Below are 21318 nucleotides of genomic sequence, written 5' to 3'. Positions count from 1 at the left end.
ATTACCCTCACTAAGGCTGGGAGGAGGAGAGTAATCTTCCATATCAGAATCTGATGGACTTCGGTTTCGGTAACGACCGCCACCCGAGCTCCTTCTTCCTTCATGTGAGTGGCCACTTCTCCTATGATCCCCAGAGCTTCTTCTGTCACGCTCTTCGTATTCCCAAGCTTTATCGTCATCTTTTTTATGCCGTTTCCTAGAGGCTAGAAGCAAATCCCCATGACAAATAATTTACCTCACTTTAAAAGACTGTCAAAACTTGTACTTTACAATGAACTACATCTTCATTCTGAGGGTCTATAAATTCTGAGCCATTCATCTAGCAGAAGATTAAATTTTGGTATAGAGAGGATACCATGAATTTTAGCATTATTTAAGCTAAAAAAGAGATTTTTACATGAAGCTATTAAAGCAACAGGAAGGTTCTGAGAATGAAAACACAGTGTACATTTCAGTGAAAGGTTTCAGCACATCAGCAAGGATTATATAGAAAATTCAAGATTAATTAAGACTTATAAAACAACCTTTATTTAGAATTTGGTTAAAAAAAACAACCACCATTTATATTTTTTTGGGGGGAAAAGGGTTTGGGGAGAAAATAGTCAACTTTGAGATACTGTTACAGAATATGCGTAACCAAGTATTTCACCAATCAACAGCTAAGTTATACTTAACTTAGCAATAAATTCCAGAGACTCTGATGACCTAACATCACAAACCTACAGAGATAGTATATATCAGAACTGCAAACACTAATACACTGAAACAGTTCTCTGACAATTGACGAGCCAACTCAAGGAAAGTTTCTAAGCTTATGCATGCTACATAAGCATGTTTATATGGTACCTTCAAACTTCCCCCCCATCTTTCCAAAGCATGGATGCATTCTGCTAAAATCACCAATACTGACAGGAGACTGTGGCAAACAATTTCATCTGACATAGCAACTAATGTATTAAGTTGGAAATGATTCTCAGCTCTAAGAAAGGATTACATTACAGTAGGAAAAATGACAGTTCTGCAGTGAAAGCTAGAGGGCAGTGCGAGCAAAAAGTACACACTACACTTGGTTTTCAGCGCAGGCACCACCAGTTAAAAACAGGTAGGACTGATGTGTTTTAGGACTATCACAACAACACTTAAAATATTTATTTATTGTTACTCTGCATGTGTATGGTTATGTGCATGTATATGTGTAGCTCAGAGGGCAGCTTTGGAGTTGGCTCTCCCCTCCCACCTTACGTGTGTTCCCAGGTTGAATGCAGGTTGCCAGCTTGTGTGACAAGTGCCTTTTCACAGATGAACGATCTTGCTGGTTCCTACACCAGTTACTATAGCGACAAGTTGCTGGTGACAAAGATAAACTCTCTAGTTTGTTGGATTTTTTTTTTAAAAGCCTTTCCTTCTGACTGGTTTCTTTCCCGAATTCCTAACTATGATAAATATACAAATTTTCAGATAGCTCTCTTGAACACATTATGTGGCTTAGATTTAAGGCTGTGAATCTGGATAATACACCCTATTATATTTGCGTTAGTACTACTAGTGTGGACAATAAATGTTTAAATCTGGCAATCTTAACCCATATACAGCCATCATTCCTACTCATGAGACGGTTTGTTTCCTGGTGCTGAACTCCAGGTTGGACAGAAAGGGGTCACTGGTCTGAACTACTTTGGGGACAGTTTTGTCACAGGAAGAGTTGTTATTAAGAATGACTGTATGAGAATGAATATATTCAAATCTTCAATCAGTTCCTTCATAATTAGATATGAATTTGATTTGGCTATAATAAATGTGAGGAAAGGCAGGACCTCCTTTGCACATTTATGATTAGGGTATGCTCTAGAACACCATTTAAATGAGTTGTCTCATTTATTAGAGAAAGTGGGAGAAATCTGCTGAGATGGGTAATGTGTTTATATAATACTCACTAAATGCTAACATGTCAACAGTTACTGAATTGTCTACCAAATAAGGATTTGGCAACTAACAAACTTGCTCAGAAAGAAGCATGCTATAATGTCAAGTATAAGACCTTATACTTATGAACCAAAACTATACAATTTATTATACTCTTTCTATATTTTAATTAATTTCAAAGGAATCTATACTTCCCTTCAACTCTACCACTAAAAAATGCATGATAAATCTTGTGGTTATTAAAAATTATACAGTTTGCTGCACTCATTATTCTTTATAAGCCTTAGAGCATCTTCATGTCATACTCATTAAAGTTTGGATTAAAACAGAGTGAAATAACCTAACCTCACAATGTGTGACACATTATGTATTCCATGAGGTTAGTAGGGCTGCAATTCATTGGCTGGCTTGTCCTTTATTTTTCTCTCTGCTCTAGAAAGAGCAGAGGAAGGAGAGGAGCACAAATGAGACTCAAACACGTAAAGTATGGATTCAGTGTTCTCTACCTCCCCTTTCCAAATTTTAGCGCCAACTCTCTCATATCCATTATCTTTCTGGGCACTAGTGACCTTATCCTTATTATTTTTTTTTAAAAACAAAACTATTTCGTTAAGGTTTAGATTTTAGTTAACTTTTTTGATTAAACTTAAGGGAAATCTTAAATTTCACAAAGTCTACCTCAAAGTAACATAATTCTTCCAACTACTGTTCTTGTGATACTTTTAAATTTTGCACCATAGTATCTTTTGATTATTGTTATGACAACATGACAATTTGGTTCTTTATATCAATTACCAATTGAACACCTTTTACCACTTGAACCAGCAGGTCCTTGTTTTATACTTAGACTGAAATAAACCAAGTAAAACAGTAAACTCCTTGGACATCTTTTTAAAAATCCAGAGAAAATTTCCTTTTTCCTAGTAGAGGTTTGAAGACCAATTTCTCTCAATATTAATTTCCAATATATTTGGACACAGCTATTAACGGCATCCATGGTTTTAGAATGAAGCTTTATGCTTTCATAAAATGAGACATCACCCGCAACAGAAAGGGGGGAAAAAAGAAATGAATTTTGTCGGCATTGATGACAAATGTGTGGCTCTGCTTTTCCTTATTTTACAGTCAGTGAACATTTCTGCTTATGTTACCCTTCCCTATTTCGTTATTTCATAATCCTTACAAATTAGCAATGCAGGCAGCCACTAGCAAGCAACTAGAGACAAAGTGAAATTTATAATGAAGCTGCAAGTAATGAAATTTAGAAATGGTGAAAGAATAGGGGGAAAGAGGAGGAATAGACAAATAAAAGGGAGTGAGTTTCTTGGCCACCATGCTTCCTTTCTCTTATTTTTTTCAGAACTAACCATGTCTTTATATCACCAGAATGTTTGATATAATTAAAAAACTTTAGTCATTTTAATATACTGTATTGTTAATACATCTCATAATAATACAAATTATAACAATCACACATGTCATATTATCTTGTTGTATATTTCAATTTTAAAACTGTTAAAATTTGTTCAGTATCATAGTCTACTGCTCTAGCTGAAGAGCTCACAATTTTAAAAGGATGAGTAAATGAACATTGATTAAAAACTTTGGAGGAGGTGAAGAGCTTCCATCGGCAATATACACTTAAAAATGGCAGCATGCATCTGTCTTTCCTGCCCTTGCTTGTCACACCTCAATCTACAGACACTAGGTGGAAAAGGTAGAACACACTGGTGGTCTTCCCACTTCTTTTGGTCATTATGACTAAGTCAGTTGGCACACAAGTGAAGATCTCCCATAGTCTGTTTCCACTGAATGCCGTTTAAGTCAAACAAGGTTGCTGACCCCTCTTGGCTAGGCTCAATTCTCTTGCTCCAGAAGAAGGAAGATAGGGATAAAAGAGAAGAACTTTTTCAGTGGACCAGTAGGAAGACAGGCGAGGTATAGCAAGTCTAGTGCAAAGACAGGTGCTCACAGTGTTGTAGAGAGGTAGCTGTGTAGTGAAGAAGCCAGCTCTGGAAAACAGTGAAACAAGGGAGGAATTCCAGGACACAGCTGGGCAAAACGGAGAAGCCAGGTCCAAACCACACAGATATCCACAATGTGGCTAAGCCATTCATAATTTAGTGATAGTATGGTTTTAAATATTTCTTTATCTGGCTATCTCCTACGTGTCCTTCCGGACTCAACTCAAGTGTCACCTCTTCCAGTAAGCATTCTCCGAACCCCCACTGATATTGATGCCAATGTGCTCCCACAGCACCCTGCATTCACTATTACCATTGTACTACAATTATCAATCACATATTTCCCCCAACAGACTGAGACTGTGAGACAGGGGCGTCACATTTTTATTTGTATTTTTATTTCCAATGCCTAGTATATATCAGGAGTCCAATATAGGTTAAATACAAATAGACACATACTTGGTGTTCTCTGTTACTAATTACAGCTCATCTAAATTGTCTTCTTGGTGCCAACTGATCTCATCTTTCGTATAATTTTAAAGCATAAAGAAAAAAATCTTACTATACTAGGTTATTAAACATTAAGGTAACTGTGCTCTTGTTAACCCCCAAATTATGTGACACATATTAATCTGCCTTTAATTCCTAAAAACAGTTAAATGATACTTACATTCAAAAGCTTCATCACTATCATTATCTTCATCTGAACTGATTTCAGCATATTTTGGCTTTTCATTAACTGTGCTACGCTTGCGTTTGTTCATTTTCACACGTTCACAAAGTGGCATGGTAGATTCAATTTCTGCCAGGAGTTCGGGGGGCAATTCTTTTAACACTGATTGATCTATACTACCTATTAATGAAAGGTAAAAAGAAATTTAAATCTGAAGATAAAATTTAACCAACTTAGCACTATAAAAACAAATCTTTTTATATTTACAACCCAAATATTAACCCTAAACACAAAAATTTATACATACATGTATATATATTTATATAACCTCAAAAATCAATGTTATTAATGTAATAACAAAAACAATGTAATAATAAAATTAATTATATAATCACTTTTCCTAAAAGGTACTGGCGTCTTGTACATGTTGGGTAAGCACTGTACCACTGAGTTACATTGGCATCTCTATGTCATAATTTTTTAAAGACTAAAGTCTTTACTAGGTCTAGGGCAGGTTTCTATAGCCTGGAACAAAAGCAGCTCTTCAGTACACATGGTAAGTCGGAGGGCACTTACCACCTCCTTATACTCCTGTATAGTTCTGACAGTTGCCTACAGTGGTTGGGTAAGAGCTTTACAGATCTTTACCTGCCACTGTCTATTTAAGAAGCAAATTAGTTCCTTTAGAATCACAAAAATTTCTTTGTAAGGACAAAACAGTGAACATTTAAAATATGACAAGAGTCTGTAAAGTAGGATCAATCAATCAAAATATTTTAAAATGATTACAAATGAAAATAGTAAATTAATTCAATCCTGTTATGATAGTTTCACATTTTCCAGTGAAAGAGTAATGACAGAAAAATCTATCAACAAACTATACTGAGAATCATTAACACCATATAAACCTAGAGACATGAAACATTCACATAGTTTCTATGAAGAAAATATTTGTTAGTATTATTTTGACTACTTAAAAATAAACGCAGAAGTAACAAATATTATGTTTTTCAAGACAATTTACCTTTGAGGACTAATAAAGGTGACAATTTTACCTAACTTTACTTACCTATGTAAACCTTTGTGTGGAAGATTAGAATTAAAGACTTACATAATAGATTTTATAAAATGGAATCAAATAGTTCCTTATGTTTACAGCAGAAAATATCACCAACTTGTAACCAACATTAACACTACCTCTTGTAACATTCAAACAACAGTGGTTACATTAAAAAAAGAAACAATAAATCATGACAGAAAAATAAATGGGTATCAAGATATATTTCCTAATCCCAAGAGTCTACATTATTTAAGATACAGAATGAAACACCAATTTTGAGAATATATCCTTTGCTGTGTTGAAGGTTTTACTCAGTCTCACAAAGGCTCTTCAAGCCTTCCCAGTCTTCTGCTCTGCTGTGGACACAGACGGCAGGGTTCTACGTAAGACACAGTTCTAGTGACTGATAGGGCGAGCAGAGGACTCAACCAGGGACAGAATCCCCAGTGATGGATATGGAGAGCTTGTGAATTCAAACCTGAGGTCACAAAAGAGGTTGGCGTATGTTTGAGCACTAATTTGATAAAAATAAAACGACAGAAAATTGGGAGGGAAAACTACATACTTTTGGCAGAGTCTCACACATTAAGTCAAAATAGCAATCAAGTGAAATGTTAGTGGTTGCCAGCGTAATAAGAAAAAGGATCTATGCATAAGTCAGGTCACAAGACATGGTCTTAATTTAAGGGAGAAGGACACAGCACCAGTGTAAAAAGTTGCCTTAATTTTACTTAAGAATGTAGATGTCTTAAACGCTGCCAGGAAAACTAATCATTGTTCAGTCTCAAAAAACAAACAAACAAACAAAAAAAAAAAAAAAAAAAAAAAAGGGAAAGGGGATGGAGAGCTACCAGCCATTTATCTTGGCATTGGAAGAGCTCTCGGGGTAAATGGTGCAGGCCCTCTATCTGATGGCACTGACGCAGCAGTCCTCAAAGGAGCAGTGTCAGCGGTCTATGCGCCTGTGTCTTCTTCTTAATTTCCTAGTAGTTTTCTCTTTAAAATTATTTTTATATAATGTGAGTATGCATGCACACAAGCAGGAATATGTATGCCACAGTGCATGTGTGGAGGTCAGAGGACAACTTTAAGGACTTGGTTCTCTTCTTCCACTATCTGGTGATACTTAGGGATAACACAGGTTATCAGGTTTGATAAAGGGTCTTTACCCGTGGAGCCATCTCACCAAGCCGTAACTTTCAAGCTGTGACTTAGAAGCAAGTTACAACATTAGTTTTATGATTGTCCTTTCTTTGTTTCTTTCTTTCAAGTAACTATGGAGCTCTGGCCTGGAACTTGTTACGAAAATCAGGCTGGTCTCCAATTCACAAAGATTCATCTGCCTCTGTCTCCCAAGAGCTTTTGCTGGAAGTCTTATGGTCCTGAGATTATTTTTTATCAATTTAAGCTCTGCTTCCGAGTTACACACACAGACCATTTCTGACCTGTGCACACTCAGACTCTGCTAATGCAACAAGTGTCTTCAAACTTTTTAGCAATACCACTCTTGAATATTATTCAACAAAATAAAAGAGCCACACTAACAATTTTTAGTTTCAGCCACTATACCCTTAAAATGCCCCCAAATAAGGGAATACAAAGAAGAGTTGATCACATTGAAAGATAACTACAAAAATTGTTGGTACTGAAACAACAATAATATTTACTTACAGTCATTTATAGAAAAAGCTTGCAGGCCTCCAATCCACATCACATATACTTAGTTAAAAATGAAATAGTCACACATATCCTATCACTAAACAATCTATAAAGTTTCGATCATCACTAAACCTGTTATGTTTTTGGGGGAGTTACTGGGTACTGAAACTAGTATCTTGAGCATGTTAAGCATGTGTTCTTGTAAAGCAGTTTACTTAATGAAGACAAATATCAAGGGATTAGTTGACTTGTACCATGAAAGAACAATATTATAATGAAACAGGCAAAAGAAAACACAGGAGTAGCATTATAGTTTTAATTTTAACACCAACAGTACAAAAATTTCAATGTTCAGTTGCCAAATTTCTACATGGAAGACTGTCAGAACTTGTTTTCTGGTAAGTAATGTAAATGACAACATACTACGCGAGACAGAAAAGTAGAAATTAGGGATTGTATGACCCCTTTCCTGCCATGTACGTATTATGACAGTAATGAAGTGCAGCAGGAGCATCCTAAGAACACACTGCTTACAAACAACAAACAGATAAAGACATTTAAAATTGTATTGGCTGAATTTGGTAAAATTGGATTGGCTTCATTCCTGTATATACAGTAGAGCTCTTATTACAAGATTCATTTGCTCCTCCTAACTATACAGGGCAGAAGAAAGCTGGTTTTTCAGTTTTCAAAACTGAATGTAAAAGCTTTGAAAGGTTATTTTCCAAAATTTGGATTCCACTATTTCCAGTACTATAATTTATATAAGTAAGTTTAAATGAGAAATTCAAAAAAATTGAAACATGGGAAGACAGAGTATTTGTTGGAAAAGGTAGGAAAGCCTGCATTTAGAATACCTGTTTTATAATCAAGTAAAATTTATTGTCTTGACAGCTGCACAAACTCTTCAGCAAGGTCACATTATTTCCTTTAGAATAAGGGTATTGTGTATGTTAAAGATCATTTCTCTCACAAAAGAAGAACATTTTTTTTTATGAGAGTTATTTGCTAACCCTCTCTGTCATCAAATATGCGATGGCTAATACTGATTATCAACCTGACAAGATCTAGAATCAGCTCTGAGACAAGCCTCTGGGCATACCAGTGAGGAATTATTTAGAGCAGGTTAGGTTCTAGTCAATCCTCTAAGGGACTGACTTGGTTGAGTAAATATGAGATGGGAAGACCCTTCCAAGATTTGGTAGAGGCATTCCCAGGCCTTGGATCCTGGACCACGTAAGAAGGAATAAGCTAGGTGAGCACCAGTATTCCATGCTCCCTCATCCAGAAGGCTACAACGTGACTGGCTGCTTTAGTGTGTGTTATGTTGATTTACCTGCCATGATGGACTTGAACTAAATCTAAATCCCTCTTCCCACGTAAGTGGGTTTGTAAGAGTATTTTATCCCATAACGGAAGAGTAACTAAGACATATAAGATGCCTATTTCTGCACGTCTGAGAACCCTACAGAAACTGTGCTGTGGGGTGACTTGAATTACAAACTGTTTAAGTAGTAAGAATACCTTCAGTATATGTTCATCTCTCTCATTGCGGTACTAAACTGAACCTATAGCCTCAGCTACCGTGGAGCAAATACCACACAGAGCTCAATCTCCAGCTCAATCCATTTAATTTGTATGAGAGTCTCTACTAAACAAATCTCTTTACATTAATAATAATTACTGCATATAATTTGACCAAAAATTTCCACAAATGGAAATAATGGACACAAAATTTCAAAATACTCTTCTAAAATCACGCCTAACTAGTAGATACACACATGAAAAACTCTATAAAAATATTCTTCCAACACTTTCTAAAGATTATCAACACTAAAGTCTTTATGTGAGATTACTGAAATGAGCATCATGAATCTGCTAAAACAAAACAAATTTCTATTGTGGTATTATTAAAGATGCTTGAGTCATATGATTTATAGTAAAGAAAACAAAATCCTATTCCCTAGTTCAAGAATTCAGACTATGCTACAAACTCACACAGAAACAATATTCTCCACAGAAGCTGAGCAAAGCACAGTTCTACTAGATGAGACTGGTAAAGGTGGGACAACACATTTTAATGGTAGCACTTAGTAGTTCAACAACTACAAAAGACAACCTTTTGTAGTACTGATGCTGAGTACTTCTAATAAGAACAGCTATCATCAGGCCAAATGACACTGATTACTATCATTGCTAGTCAAGACTACTACCCAGAGAAACTTAGCTTTAAAGAGAAGACGGCTCAGTCGAAAAAGCTCTTGCCAAGTAAGTGTGAGCATACTCACATCCCCGACACCCATATAAGAGCCATGTGGGGGCTCACCTATCACACTAGTGCTTAGAGGCAGACTGGCTAGCCAGACTAGCAACAGGTGTAGGCCCATATTTCTGTATGGTGAGACAGCTAGGTACTGACCTGATATCTGTAACTGCATATAAGATGTTGTAAAAAGTTGCTATTGACCAACAACGTTGAGAATCACGGTACTGGCCTGATGATGTTTGAAACTATGTTGAGAGAGGTTTGACACACTCTGTAAATGTTGGGTTTTAACGCATATGTTTAGAATTTTAGATTTTGATACAACGTACCCAGATGAAGAGCAGAAGGAGGGAGAACATGAGCAAGGAAGTCAGAACCGCGAGGGGTGCATCCACCCACGGAGACGGTGGGAGCTCACCAAGGCCAGCTGGGCTGGGTCTGAACGAGCATGTGATCAACCCGGACTCTCTGAATGTGGCTGACAATGAGGGTGGGCTGAGAAGCCAATGATAATAACACTGGATTTTGATTCTACTGCATGTACTGGTTTTTTGGGAGCCTAGTCTGTTTGGATGCACACCTTCCTAGACCTGGATGGAGGGGGGGCCTTGGACTTCCCACAGGGCAGGGCACCCTGACTTCTTTTAGGACTGGAGAGCGAGGGTGAGGGGGAGTGGGAGGAGGGGGAGGGAAAAGGGAGGATGGGAGAAGGTGGGAATGTTAAATAAATTTAAAAAAAAAAGATTTAAGAGCTGCTCTATACTAGCTAAAGAAGCATTCTCAGCTCAGGCGATTCTCTTCTCCTTTAAATAGAATATAGCCTTTGGGAGCATGATTATTCATAAATATTATAATTTATCCTGACAAGAAAGTATGGCTGAGATATAGAGTCCAAAAGGTATCTCTCTCCCTTAATCTTTTTTCTTCACAGAGATCAGCAGTCAATGACTGGTTTGAAGTTTCTTCTTCCTAGATGCCTAAGACAGGAACTCGCATATATGAATGCTTGCTTCAGAGGGGAAAATTTGGGTAAATGAAGAGGTCTTTGCCCAAGCCAGGCACAATTGTCTGTCCAGTTGCAGAAGCACAGGTTTTATTAAAATTAATAAGAAAGAATGGATTGTAGGCCCATATTTCTATATGATGTGACATCCAGGCAATCATGCCATAGTTGCTCACCCAAAGTGGTCAGGTAACCTCCAGACAGGCTGTGGCTACCCCAACAAAAGGTCAGGATGTTGCTCTACTCCTTTCTTTGTAATCTGGAGGATGCCTGAAAAAGAAGTGCTAATTCAGCCTACGTGACAGAGCTAGATACTGACCAGGAAGACGTGACAGAAAGCACAGGTAGATGTGGATTAAAGCCATTCACCTGGTTACTAGGAAACAGAATGCTATTGATTTTTCCCCCTCAGTTTATGTTTTGATATATAAGGCTGTTTGGGGAATAAAGCGGAGGAATTCTTCAGGATGTGAACTCAGGATTTCATAGGGGATCTCTGAGAATCTCCCTCCCGATAAAGCAATGTGAGTTGTGTCTTTATTCCTGTGCCTCCACGCCGGTCAAGAGAGAGATATTTTATGTTGGGGTCTGGTCCAGAGAAATAATTTATGGTCCGGGCTAGCACCGGACCCTGATAAATAGGCGAGCAACTTTCAGGTTCAGTAAGAAACCATGCCTCAGTAAATACAGTGAAGCTCCATTACAGCACACACTTGACATTAACCTCTGACACCCATGCCAAAGTGCACACACATGAGCATAATAACAACCTACATACACCACCACCAACAACAAAGAGAGATGTCCACACAAATAGTAAAGGATATTCTTGGAGACACTAAATCAAGTAATGGAGAACAATATTTAGGTAACTGAGAGAAAGCATAGGGAGGAGAAGGAAAAAACATTTTATAACCTTCCCCTTTTAAAATAGTTTTGTTTCAAAGATTTAATAATTTTATTTTTGTCCTTTTGTGTTTTGCTTTCACATATGGATGTATGCCATCTGCATGCCTGGTACCTGTGGAGGTCAGATGATGGCATCAGATCTCTGGAGCTAGAGTTATGGATGGTTGTGAGCCACCATGTGGGTGCTAGGAATTGAACCTGGGTCCTCGGGAAGACCAGTCAGTGCTCTTATCTAAGGATCCATCAACCCTCTAGTGAAGGACTTCTGAGATAACTTCTGACTATCTATTAAATTGTTAAGGTCTATGTAATGCAAGCTAGCTATCATGCCACTTTTAAAGGATCATTTCATTATTTAATATTTTATTTGTAGATATACTATATGTAATATTCTGATAAAACAGTATTTTGGAATTCTATATACTGATACAAATATAAGACATCAAAAGGTTCTCCTTTGTATCACAGGAACAAAAAGATATGTTGAAACAAGACGGACATGGAACCTATTGTGTAATGACTACAACTCAAAACAAGGCCGAAGGAAAGTGAACACACAGGAATATGACTAGGTTTCTTTTGTATTCTAACAGAAGTCAGGCAGCTGGCAGGGCAAAGAAGGTTAATACAAAGTTTAGAGAACAACAATTTGGAAATTAAGTAGATCTTATTATAGAGTTTGTGGGAATGTAAGAGATGACTATACACTTTGCTTGTTTGCTTTTTTTTTTGGCAAGGTTTCTCAGTGTAGCTCTAGCTGTCCTGGAACTCGCTCTGTAGACCAGGCTGGCAGTGAACTTAGAGATCTGCCTGCCTCTGCCTCCCAGATGCTGGGATTAAAGTGTGTGTCACCACTGCACAGCTTTTTTTTCAGTATATACTTTCAACCTATACACAAAAGCCTTTTCTGAACATAACAGCAACATAGTCACAATTCATTTATTAGGCACTTATGTATGAAGCAATACACAAGATATTAAGTCTACATACATATTACCTCACTGGTCAAATGTAACTATCAGTTTACATTCAATACCCTCATATAAAAAATTAATTTATGTCAGAAACCTAAATTAATTTATACCTCTCTATTCATTGAAAATTTATTGGCCTAAAGCATATTTAAAGAATTTCAAATTATGCTAAAGAGTATTAACTATATAAATATTAAAGTAAAATATTGGAGGCTTGCACAGTAAGCACCTTTATCCTGAGTTTTTTCACTGGTTTTTCATTTGTTTGCTTTGTTTTCTGAATAAGAGCTAGTTGGCCTAGAACTCACTCTGTAGACCAGGATGTCCTCAAGCTCACAGAGATCTGCCTGCTCCTGCCTCCTGAGTGCTGGATTACCCTCCAAACTACATTCTCTGTAAATATAAGATGTCCCAAAAACCTTCAGTGAGAATTAAAGGAAATCTTCACCTATCAAACAAGCAAACAAACAAACTTCATTTAAAAGAAACAATTCTTGTGCCAGTCATATACTCAATACCACTTTGTATTATTTTAAGAAACAATTGCAGTAAGACACATTCAAGTTAAATACCACCTATTAGTTTTCTAGTTCTAACAACCCAAGAAGGGCACAGATGATAGTGATTCAGAAAGTAATCTTCATTTTTGAGAAACAAAACTGTAGCAAAAGTGAACATTTGATATGAATCTAGAAAAAGTAAAAACAGATTAGCCATAAATAACTTTGAATGAAGAGACTTTTATAATAATATTTTCCTTGGTAGACAGCTCCAATAGTATGCTTCGAATAGTTATAGTTATACCCTTCCCCTCTACTATACTGAAATGTTACACAGTCGAACTCTGTAATGATACAGATCTTCTGTGTTCAACAATATAGTCAATACTTATACTTGACTACAGAAAAACAGATTTTGATATTTAATTTATGTTAATTTCAATTAAAATAGCCAAAAGCTACTGACTACCACACTGGACAGTAATTTTAGATTTCATATATTTGTTTATAAGTATAAATTTAAGTTTTAAGTGATGGTCACAGAATGAAAACCTAAAATTAAACATTTTGCTTCACTGCCTTCAGAACTATATTTTATTTAGATTGTAATATCAGATTAAACCCAGGTTAAATAGGTCTTGCCACATGGAACCATTAAAAAAAAAAAACACCCAAAACCAAACCTGTATTTCAAACAAAGTTATACAAAGAAATACAAGATTACATTTTTTTCAGAAACTGCAATTATATTCTAAGCACTTAATTTTAGTCGGGGGCAACTAACTAGAGAACTTAATTCAGCAACTATGCAAAAATACACCAGCTTCAACTCCACAAACCAACAATTTAAACCAGTTTTAGAAGGAAGTACCATTCCCTGCCTTTTTATATTCTTAAGTTAGAAAACCTGTTTTACCACTGCCTCCCCAGGAAAAACTTTTAAATAACTTTATAAATAATAAAAATTAAAATGATTCATTAATAATTAAAACAAGTCTACAGTGTATGACAATTAAAAATCATAAAACTTGTTCTTGCATTCCATATATAGCTTTACTGAGCTGTTTGAAACTAAGTACTTCATTGTATAGTATATCTCTATAGTCAAGACATCTTCTTAAGCCAAATGTCTACCATAACACATCATGCATTTGATTAACAAGTAATTTTCAGAAATACTGGAAAGCACGGAGAAAGAATGTCTTTCTATACCCAGACAGAAAGTAAAATTCATGACTGCTATGACTAGTTGAAATACAGTGGAAAAGTTTACTAAAAAAATTTAATTTATATTCCTGAAAATAATTCACTGTTGTCTTATATGAATCCTGCATTTTCATGTACCAGCATGATATGATTCAGTTTTAAAGATTTTTATTGCTTATATTTAGCAAACTTAAAAAATACAGTGACAGTGGGAATATTCTTACCTTTATTTGACTTGGATGGCTTATTCTTGATAGACTTAAGGGAACTTCTTGATTTATCCTCTCTATCTTTTATTAGCTTCTGGACATCATCCAGCGACAGTTTTTGCAGAACAACTACAGGCTTAGCGCCTTTGTTTAGATCTTCAACTAATCCCATTTTTTCTACTTTGTCTTTCTGCTCTCCTTTTATGTCCATTTTCTTAGTTTCCTGAGTAATATTGCCATCTTTATCCCTCTTGATTTTTGGAATGACGAAATTTTTCAATGCACCAGACCTGCCCCCCAACAAATAGCTTGGAAATTCAGCCTTATTGTCAGTGTGCGCTTTATTACTGTCTACTTTACTTCTGTTACCCTCTGTCCTTTTGTCATCTTTACTATTTGGTGATTTAAAACCAGGTCTTGACTTATTAGTATCTCCTTGTTTTACACGAGGACTATCTGGTCTTGATTTTTGTTCCCCAGGAGTTCTGTCCCGTGAGTCCCCTGATTCATGCCTGTGTTTTCTTTCTAGCTTCTCAGGTTTTGAACCATCAGATTTAACATTATGTTCATTTCTACTAGAAGATCTCAGTGTTTCTGGTCTTCGAACCCTTGACTGATCCCCCCGATGTCGTTCTGACTCACCCCTGTCGTCTGATTTCTGTTTACTATCATGGTCGCGTCTTAATGACTCAGATCGCCCATCAGGTCTCTGTTTTAAGGCTTCAGCTCTTTCTGATTTTAAGCGAGGTGAGTCAGATTTGATATCCTGTTTATGCTTAGACACATCGGGTTTTTTCTCTGTTGATGGCTTTCCAGCATCCCTCCTATTTTCATGCCTGTGTTTTGGGGTTTCAGGCCGGCCTTCACCTTTTTGCTTTGGAGTTTCCGGCCGGCCTTCACCCTTTTGCTTTGGAGTCTCAGGTCGTCCATCACCCTTCTGTTTTGGGGTTTCAGGTCGACCTTCACCCTTTTGTTTTGGAGTTTCAGGCCGGCTTTCAGCTTTCTGCTTTGGGGTTTCAGGTCTTGATTTTGTTGTTTCTGACCTGGTATTGTTCTGTTTGTTGTCATTTGGTTTTGTGTCACATAGTCTACTTTCATTTTGCTTAGGCTCAACTACAGTGCTCTCATTTTGTTTTGATTCTGCAGCTTTGTTCTCATTCTGTTTAAGTTCTTCTGTTTGGGTTTCAGTTTTAGTTTCTAACTTACTTTCATTTGACTTTGTCTCCACCAGCTCGTTTTCATTTGGTTTAGATTCTGACAACCTACTTTCATTTTGTTTCGTTTCACTTTTGGAGAGCTCAGAATCAGACTTTTTTTTAGGTGTCTCAGGATGGTTTTCTGGTATAGACTTAAGACTTCCAACAATATCTTCCTGAAGAACAGAACTGGGTGCATCATTACACTGTTTGATTTCTTCAGGCTTTTTTATGGAGTCTGAATCCTGAGTTATAGAAGCCTGAGAGTCCACTCTTCCTGCCTGATGAAGATCAATGCTAACCATTAATGCTGGCCTTGACCCATTTCCCGTAGAACCCGTCTCCTGAGAAGCTGGTCTATTACCTCCTGTAGCACCCCCAGCCTCCTGTGGGTAAGAATCTTGTTTTCTTTTTTTCAAAGGTTTATCTGAAATTTAAAGATAAATATTCAATATCAGTAACAGACATATTCTTATCTTAATAAAAAACAAAATATATGTTTTTAAAACAGCATGAATGACTACTTTTAAAACTAAAATTTGAGATATATATGCTTCTGAACTTCAATAATTAATATATTATATCAACAATAATTCAGTAGCATTTTGATTACATAAGTATAAGAATACAATGAATAGACCTTGTAATACACACATGAATTAGTTTATATATAAAAGACCCAAGACTAGCTATAAATCATATTTTCACCTAAGATTATTTTATTATTAAAACGATCAAGAGTCCTAACTCTGCCAAATATAATTAAAAACACAATCTTTTACATCCAAGGCACACGAAACGGAGAAAAATAAAAGTAAAATGTAGATGCAGTTATGTCACCGAAGAAAAGCAAATGATAGAGTAACAAAATACCCTGATTTTGCCGTTAAACTTTAATCCAGAATTAACACTCTTCAGATGTTAATTAACAGTGTACATGGAACTTAAAAGCTAACACACAATGTTAAAAATAAAATCGAAAAGACGTTATATTATAGGCATTCTCAGAAACATGGCACTTTTTTTTTTTTTTTAAAGACAAATCCTGTCTTTCTGTTTGTGTGTTTGAGACAGGGTCTTGCTCTATAACTTATATAACTAACACAGCCCTGGGTGGCCCTGACCTCTGGCTCCTCCTGCCTCAGTCTCCTGTGAAGGAGATGATAAGCACTTTACTCAGATAAATTTGTGTTGAGCAACTTTCATGGACAAAAATGTCTTTAGGCTTTTCATTCTACTGGTTTATATTATCGGCCACAGAGGCGAAAAAGAACTACAGTATTCTGAAATATAATAACACATTTATACTAACCCAAATCTACTATTTAGTAGACTGTGAAGCACTTTTTAGCAGCTATGCATTTCTGTTTGTTTGATTCTAACTCAGAAGATTTCTGGTTCACTGTCTATGAACTGAATCTTCTAAAAACAGTAGATTGATAGTATCTTGTAGTTTTTGTCTACACAATTTATTGCCTGAACTCCTTGACTATGTTTTAAAAGTCATTTTTAGTTATTTTAAGAAGAGAATTTCTAGATTCTCTGATAATATCCATTATTGGGACACACCATTTAAGTGAACACTGTTACAAGGTAAAAACTTCACAGCAGTAGGTGAGACATCATTGTTTTACTGTAGCATAATAAAATCCTGAAAACATTTTTAAAAGTTATACTGTGTCTTTTATATACCAAATTTCACTGTTTGACTCTCTAAGACAGTATAAAGTCTAGTTAAATGTAATGAAAATGCACTTCAGGGCGCAGTGCTTGCCTGGAGTGCACCACTGTGCAAGTCTGAGCACCAGGACACCACCCCAAATATACAATCCACCCTTTCTGTTACACAGAAGTAAAAAACATAGTCACGCATGCTCCACTTCTAAAACAACAACAATAAAATGTTATCATTATTATCATTACATTGTTTTCCCAAGTTCCAAATAACCTGCCAGCTAAGAGAGCCTTTAGCATCAATACCTGAGGAAAAAATTCTCAGAATACTAAAATTTTGTTTATTGAATCCTTTTAAAATATTGTCACAAAATTTTTAGTCTTGCCATACACCACATAAAACAATTCTTAGATTACAAACAGAATGTCTTTTCTAAGATCATCCCTTAATCCTTTATGACAAATCCAAAAATTCATACAACTTAAGACTTCTACAGTTTCAAGGCAACAGATTTTTTGTGGATGTCATTAAAATAGTAACTTAATCATATTTTGAAACTAATATAACCACAGGCATCTAAAAATTTTTGTTAAATCTGTGCCTCATTCTTTGATTAGTATATTTTTTCAGAAATAAATAATAGCTTAGTAGGTAGACTTTAAAATGATAAAAAATTCTTAGAATTTATGGATCATTAACTTCATTTTAATTTACATCTTGTTATTAAAATAAAAATTTGGCAAATAAGTTATTTCAAAGAAATTTCTTAAACTAAAGATTCTATGAATAATAGCAGAAAAGATAGTATGTATATAAGCAATGCAGTAAAGACTAAGAAAGGATCTTACATTTTTTATTAAAAAGAAAACATTGCTGGATACAAAGTTTTAAACCAGCCTCCCTCACCCTCTTCTCACCCCCCTTTCTCTCCTACAGTCTCATGCTGGCTGTGGGACTTGCTGTGGTGTCCAGGCTGCCTCTTACTTCTCATCTTCCTGCCTAGCCTTGCAACTGCTGAAATAAAGGTATGGGCCACCAAACTAGGTCTGAATTTTTCATCTGTTGAAAAATACTTCATCGTTTCTATGAAACTAGCAATATTTTATCATTGTTGCAGGGAGCTGGGAGTACTGGAAGAGAACTCATTTTCTGATTTCAGGGTCTGCTTCAGTTCTCCCATGGATCTGGATAAAGACAGCTCACCTTTGCCCACTTGTTTGTCTTCACTGTATGACTATATACATACCAATGGAAGCCCAACTGTATAGAGTAATGTTAGTATTTGGGACACTGATTACCTTTAATTCTGAATCTTAACATTAGCTATCAGAATTCACCACACTCCTGAAGAAAACGTGCACAAAGAATAATTTCAACACCATCTGTCATCTAATTGTGAATATTTTGAAAATAAGACCCCAACCTTCCAAAACTCCTAGCTTCTTTGGTTTATAAGAAACAAATTTTACCTGTTACTAAATATATTTTAAGCAAAATGTAAACCTACTCAAAGCAAACACACAGAAGCTGACTGAAAATACCCACACCCAAACAACAGCACAGGCCATGTGGCTCGCTGTTTTACTCTTGTCCCAAAGAGCAGTACCTCTATTTCAAATAATAGTAGGTAACATAGTTTGACTATTTCTTATGTTTCTGATTTTCAGTTATTCAGTTATTTTCAGTTATTCAGACTTTGAAATATTTTCATGGACTTTCCTGGCTGGACACCCCTAATTTCAAAATAACAAAATTCATAATGCTTTGGAACCTGAAATCTTGATGCTCAATATGTTTTATATGTGAGAGAATTCTGGATTTATTTAATTTTTTTTTGGAGGGGGAAAAAGCAAAGATGCTCAATCTATACTTTTATACATTTCATATATAAAATTTTATATATTTACTTCTTATAAAAGTTACAGTCAGAGTATTTCAACATTATAACAAACATTAGGAAGGTAGGCCATTCCTTACATTTGCTGATAGGGAAAACAAACCTTGGGAAAAAAAACACACAAAGATAAACAAAAGAATTCCTTTGATAAAAAGAAAGAATATTTTGCACACAAAGGACAGATATAATTCTGATAGGTCATCCTAGAAGCAAAGATGAACAGTTTTTTTTTTTTTAAAAAAAAACCCTTTATTTTATGTGCATTGGTGTGAAGGTGTCAGATCCCCTGAAACTGGATTTTTCAGACAGTTGTGAGCTGCCATGTGGGTGCTGAGAATTGAACCCGCGTCCTCAGGCAGAGCAGTCAGTGCTCTTAACCGCTGAGCCATCTCTCCAGCCCCTATGAACAGTTTTTTTTAAAAATATCAATGTATATAATTACAGATGCTATAAGTGTGAACAAGGCAGATCAAGAGAAACTTAGTTTGGGAATAGTATAACACTGGATTGCAATTAGTCTTTTAGTGTATATATTTATGATGCCCAAAGAAAGAACAGGTTAAAGGAACACAAAACCTAACATCCAGAAGAGCAGTTTTGCCTGGGTGTAGAACCAGCTAATCTTAGGCTTAACCACAACACACGTAGAATACTTAAGACTAACCTACTACTTTTCTTGAATTCCAGTTATCAGCTTCTATTCTTAATTATAAGATACAGGGTTTCAGTTTCTGTTTTTTTGTAGAAATCTTTTTTCCATAACAAATAAATGTCATGGCAAACAACTCAGACCCAAGAAAGGGCATGCAACAAAACTCCAGACTAAATGAGTACTTCAGTGTGCTCTTGTAACCAGCGATACAACAAAAAGTTGTCAGAGCCATACTCTAGAATACATTAAAAGTTAACTTTAGTTCGAAAACATCGAAATAGTGATAAGAAATGATGAATTAATTTCAAGTGATTATTTTATCTTTCCAGGGCTCATTTAGTAAAAACCACCACTTCAGAAAATTACACTTTTACTGATAACTGTATGTACAACCTTGGAACACTATAATATACAGTTTTAATGTCTCTATTATTTCCATATAATTTATATATGACATAATAAGAACTGATGTCAGAAAACAACTTAAAAATGACAACTGTGACATGAAGTTTGTAAGGTCTACTTAATTTTTATAGTCACAGAATGTTTATGAACTTTCACTAAAACTATATGCAGCTTTGTCCTCTGAGTTTCAGTTAAATAGCTACATAATCACCGATTATGGAGAAAACTATTTAAATGATTCAAAGTAAAATATGTATTACAAATTTCTGAAAGAACAAATTGTAATTGCTTTGTTTTATTCTCACAAATAAGTTAGGGGGAAAAGTTTATTAATAAGCAAATTATGCTTAGAATAATTACATTTATTTTTACACCACTTTTTAAAAATTTTTATTTTATGTGTATGAATGTTCTGTTTGCACATTATGTCTTTGTATACTACATGTTTGTCTGGCCCATGTCGAGGTCAAAAGGGGGCATCAGAGCCCTGGAACTAGAGTTATGGAAGGCTGTGACCTACATATGGGTTCTGGGAATCAAACCAGTGTCCTCTACAAGAACAAGCATGCTTAGCTGCTGAGTCATTCTTCAACCCCTTCACTCCACTTTTAAAAAACAGATTTATCTTATTTTTGTTTATGTGTGTGTGTTCATGTGTATGTATGTTATGTGCACATGTGTCAGCTGCCTGCAGAGGACTGAAGAGGGCACTGGCTCCCCTAGAGGTGTAGTTAGAGGTATCTGTGAGCTGCCAGATATGAGCGCTGAGAACCAAAGCCTAATCTTTTACAAGAACAGAATTTGTTCTTATTCACCAAGTCATCTCTTAAGCCCCCATTCACTTTTAAAAATAAAATCTCTGGTTTCAACAAATATGACATAATGAAAATAGAGAAAAAGTAACAAAAGTGTTTGCGATTTCTTCTTGTCAACAACTACTAAAAATCATTTAAAACACTACCCACCTCCCCCTTGTTTCCAGAACATACTATCCCTTAACAAAAATGAAATGCCACACAGATATTTGGTTCTCTACACTACTACCATTTCTCATTGGCCAATAAAAATTTCAAATATCTGTCTCAAAACTATCATAGTAGTCACAATTTTTAAAAAATATTTTTTTATTTATTATGGATACAATATT

General features: G+C 35.7%; 1 protein-coding gene across 4 annotated transcripts in view; it reads right to left on the bottom strand.

Moving 5' to 3' along the window:
• Positions 1-21318, bottom strand: part of Nipbl (NIPBL cohesin loading factor) — a 153493-nt gene that overhangs the window by 54292 nt on the left and 77883 nt on the right. For all 4 annotated transcript variants that reach the window (XM_038321600.1, XM_038321599.1, XM_038321601.1 and 1 more), the window contains 3 exons: positions 14362-15969; positions 4558-4740; positions 6-203 (listed from right to left, as the gene is read on the bottom strand). In XM_038321600.1, the coding sequence (XP_038177528.1) occupies positions 6-203; positions 4558-4740; positions 14362-15969 (1989 nt within the window). The remainder of the gene's footprint in view (positions 1-5; positions 204-4557; positions 4741-14361; positions 15970-21318) is intronic.

Source organism: Arvicola amphibius, chromosome 3 (genome assembly GCF_903992535.2).
Source record: "Arvicola amphibius chromosome 3, mArvAmp1.2, whole genome shotgun sequence".
NCBI classification, from domain to species: domain Eukaryota; kingdom Metazoa; phylum Chordata; class Mammalia; order Rodentia; family Cricetidae; genus Arvicola; species Arvicola amphibius.
This window is presented reverse-complemented; position numbering and strand designations above follow the sequence as displayed.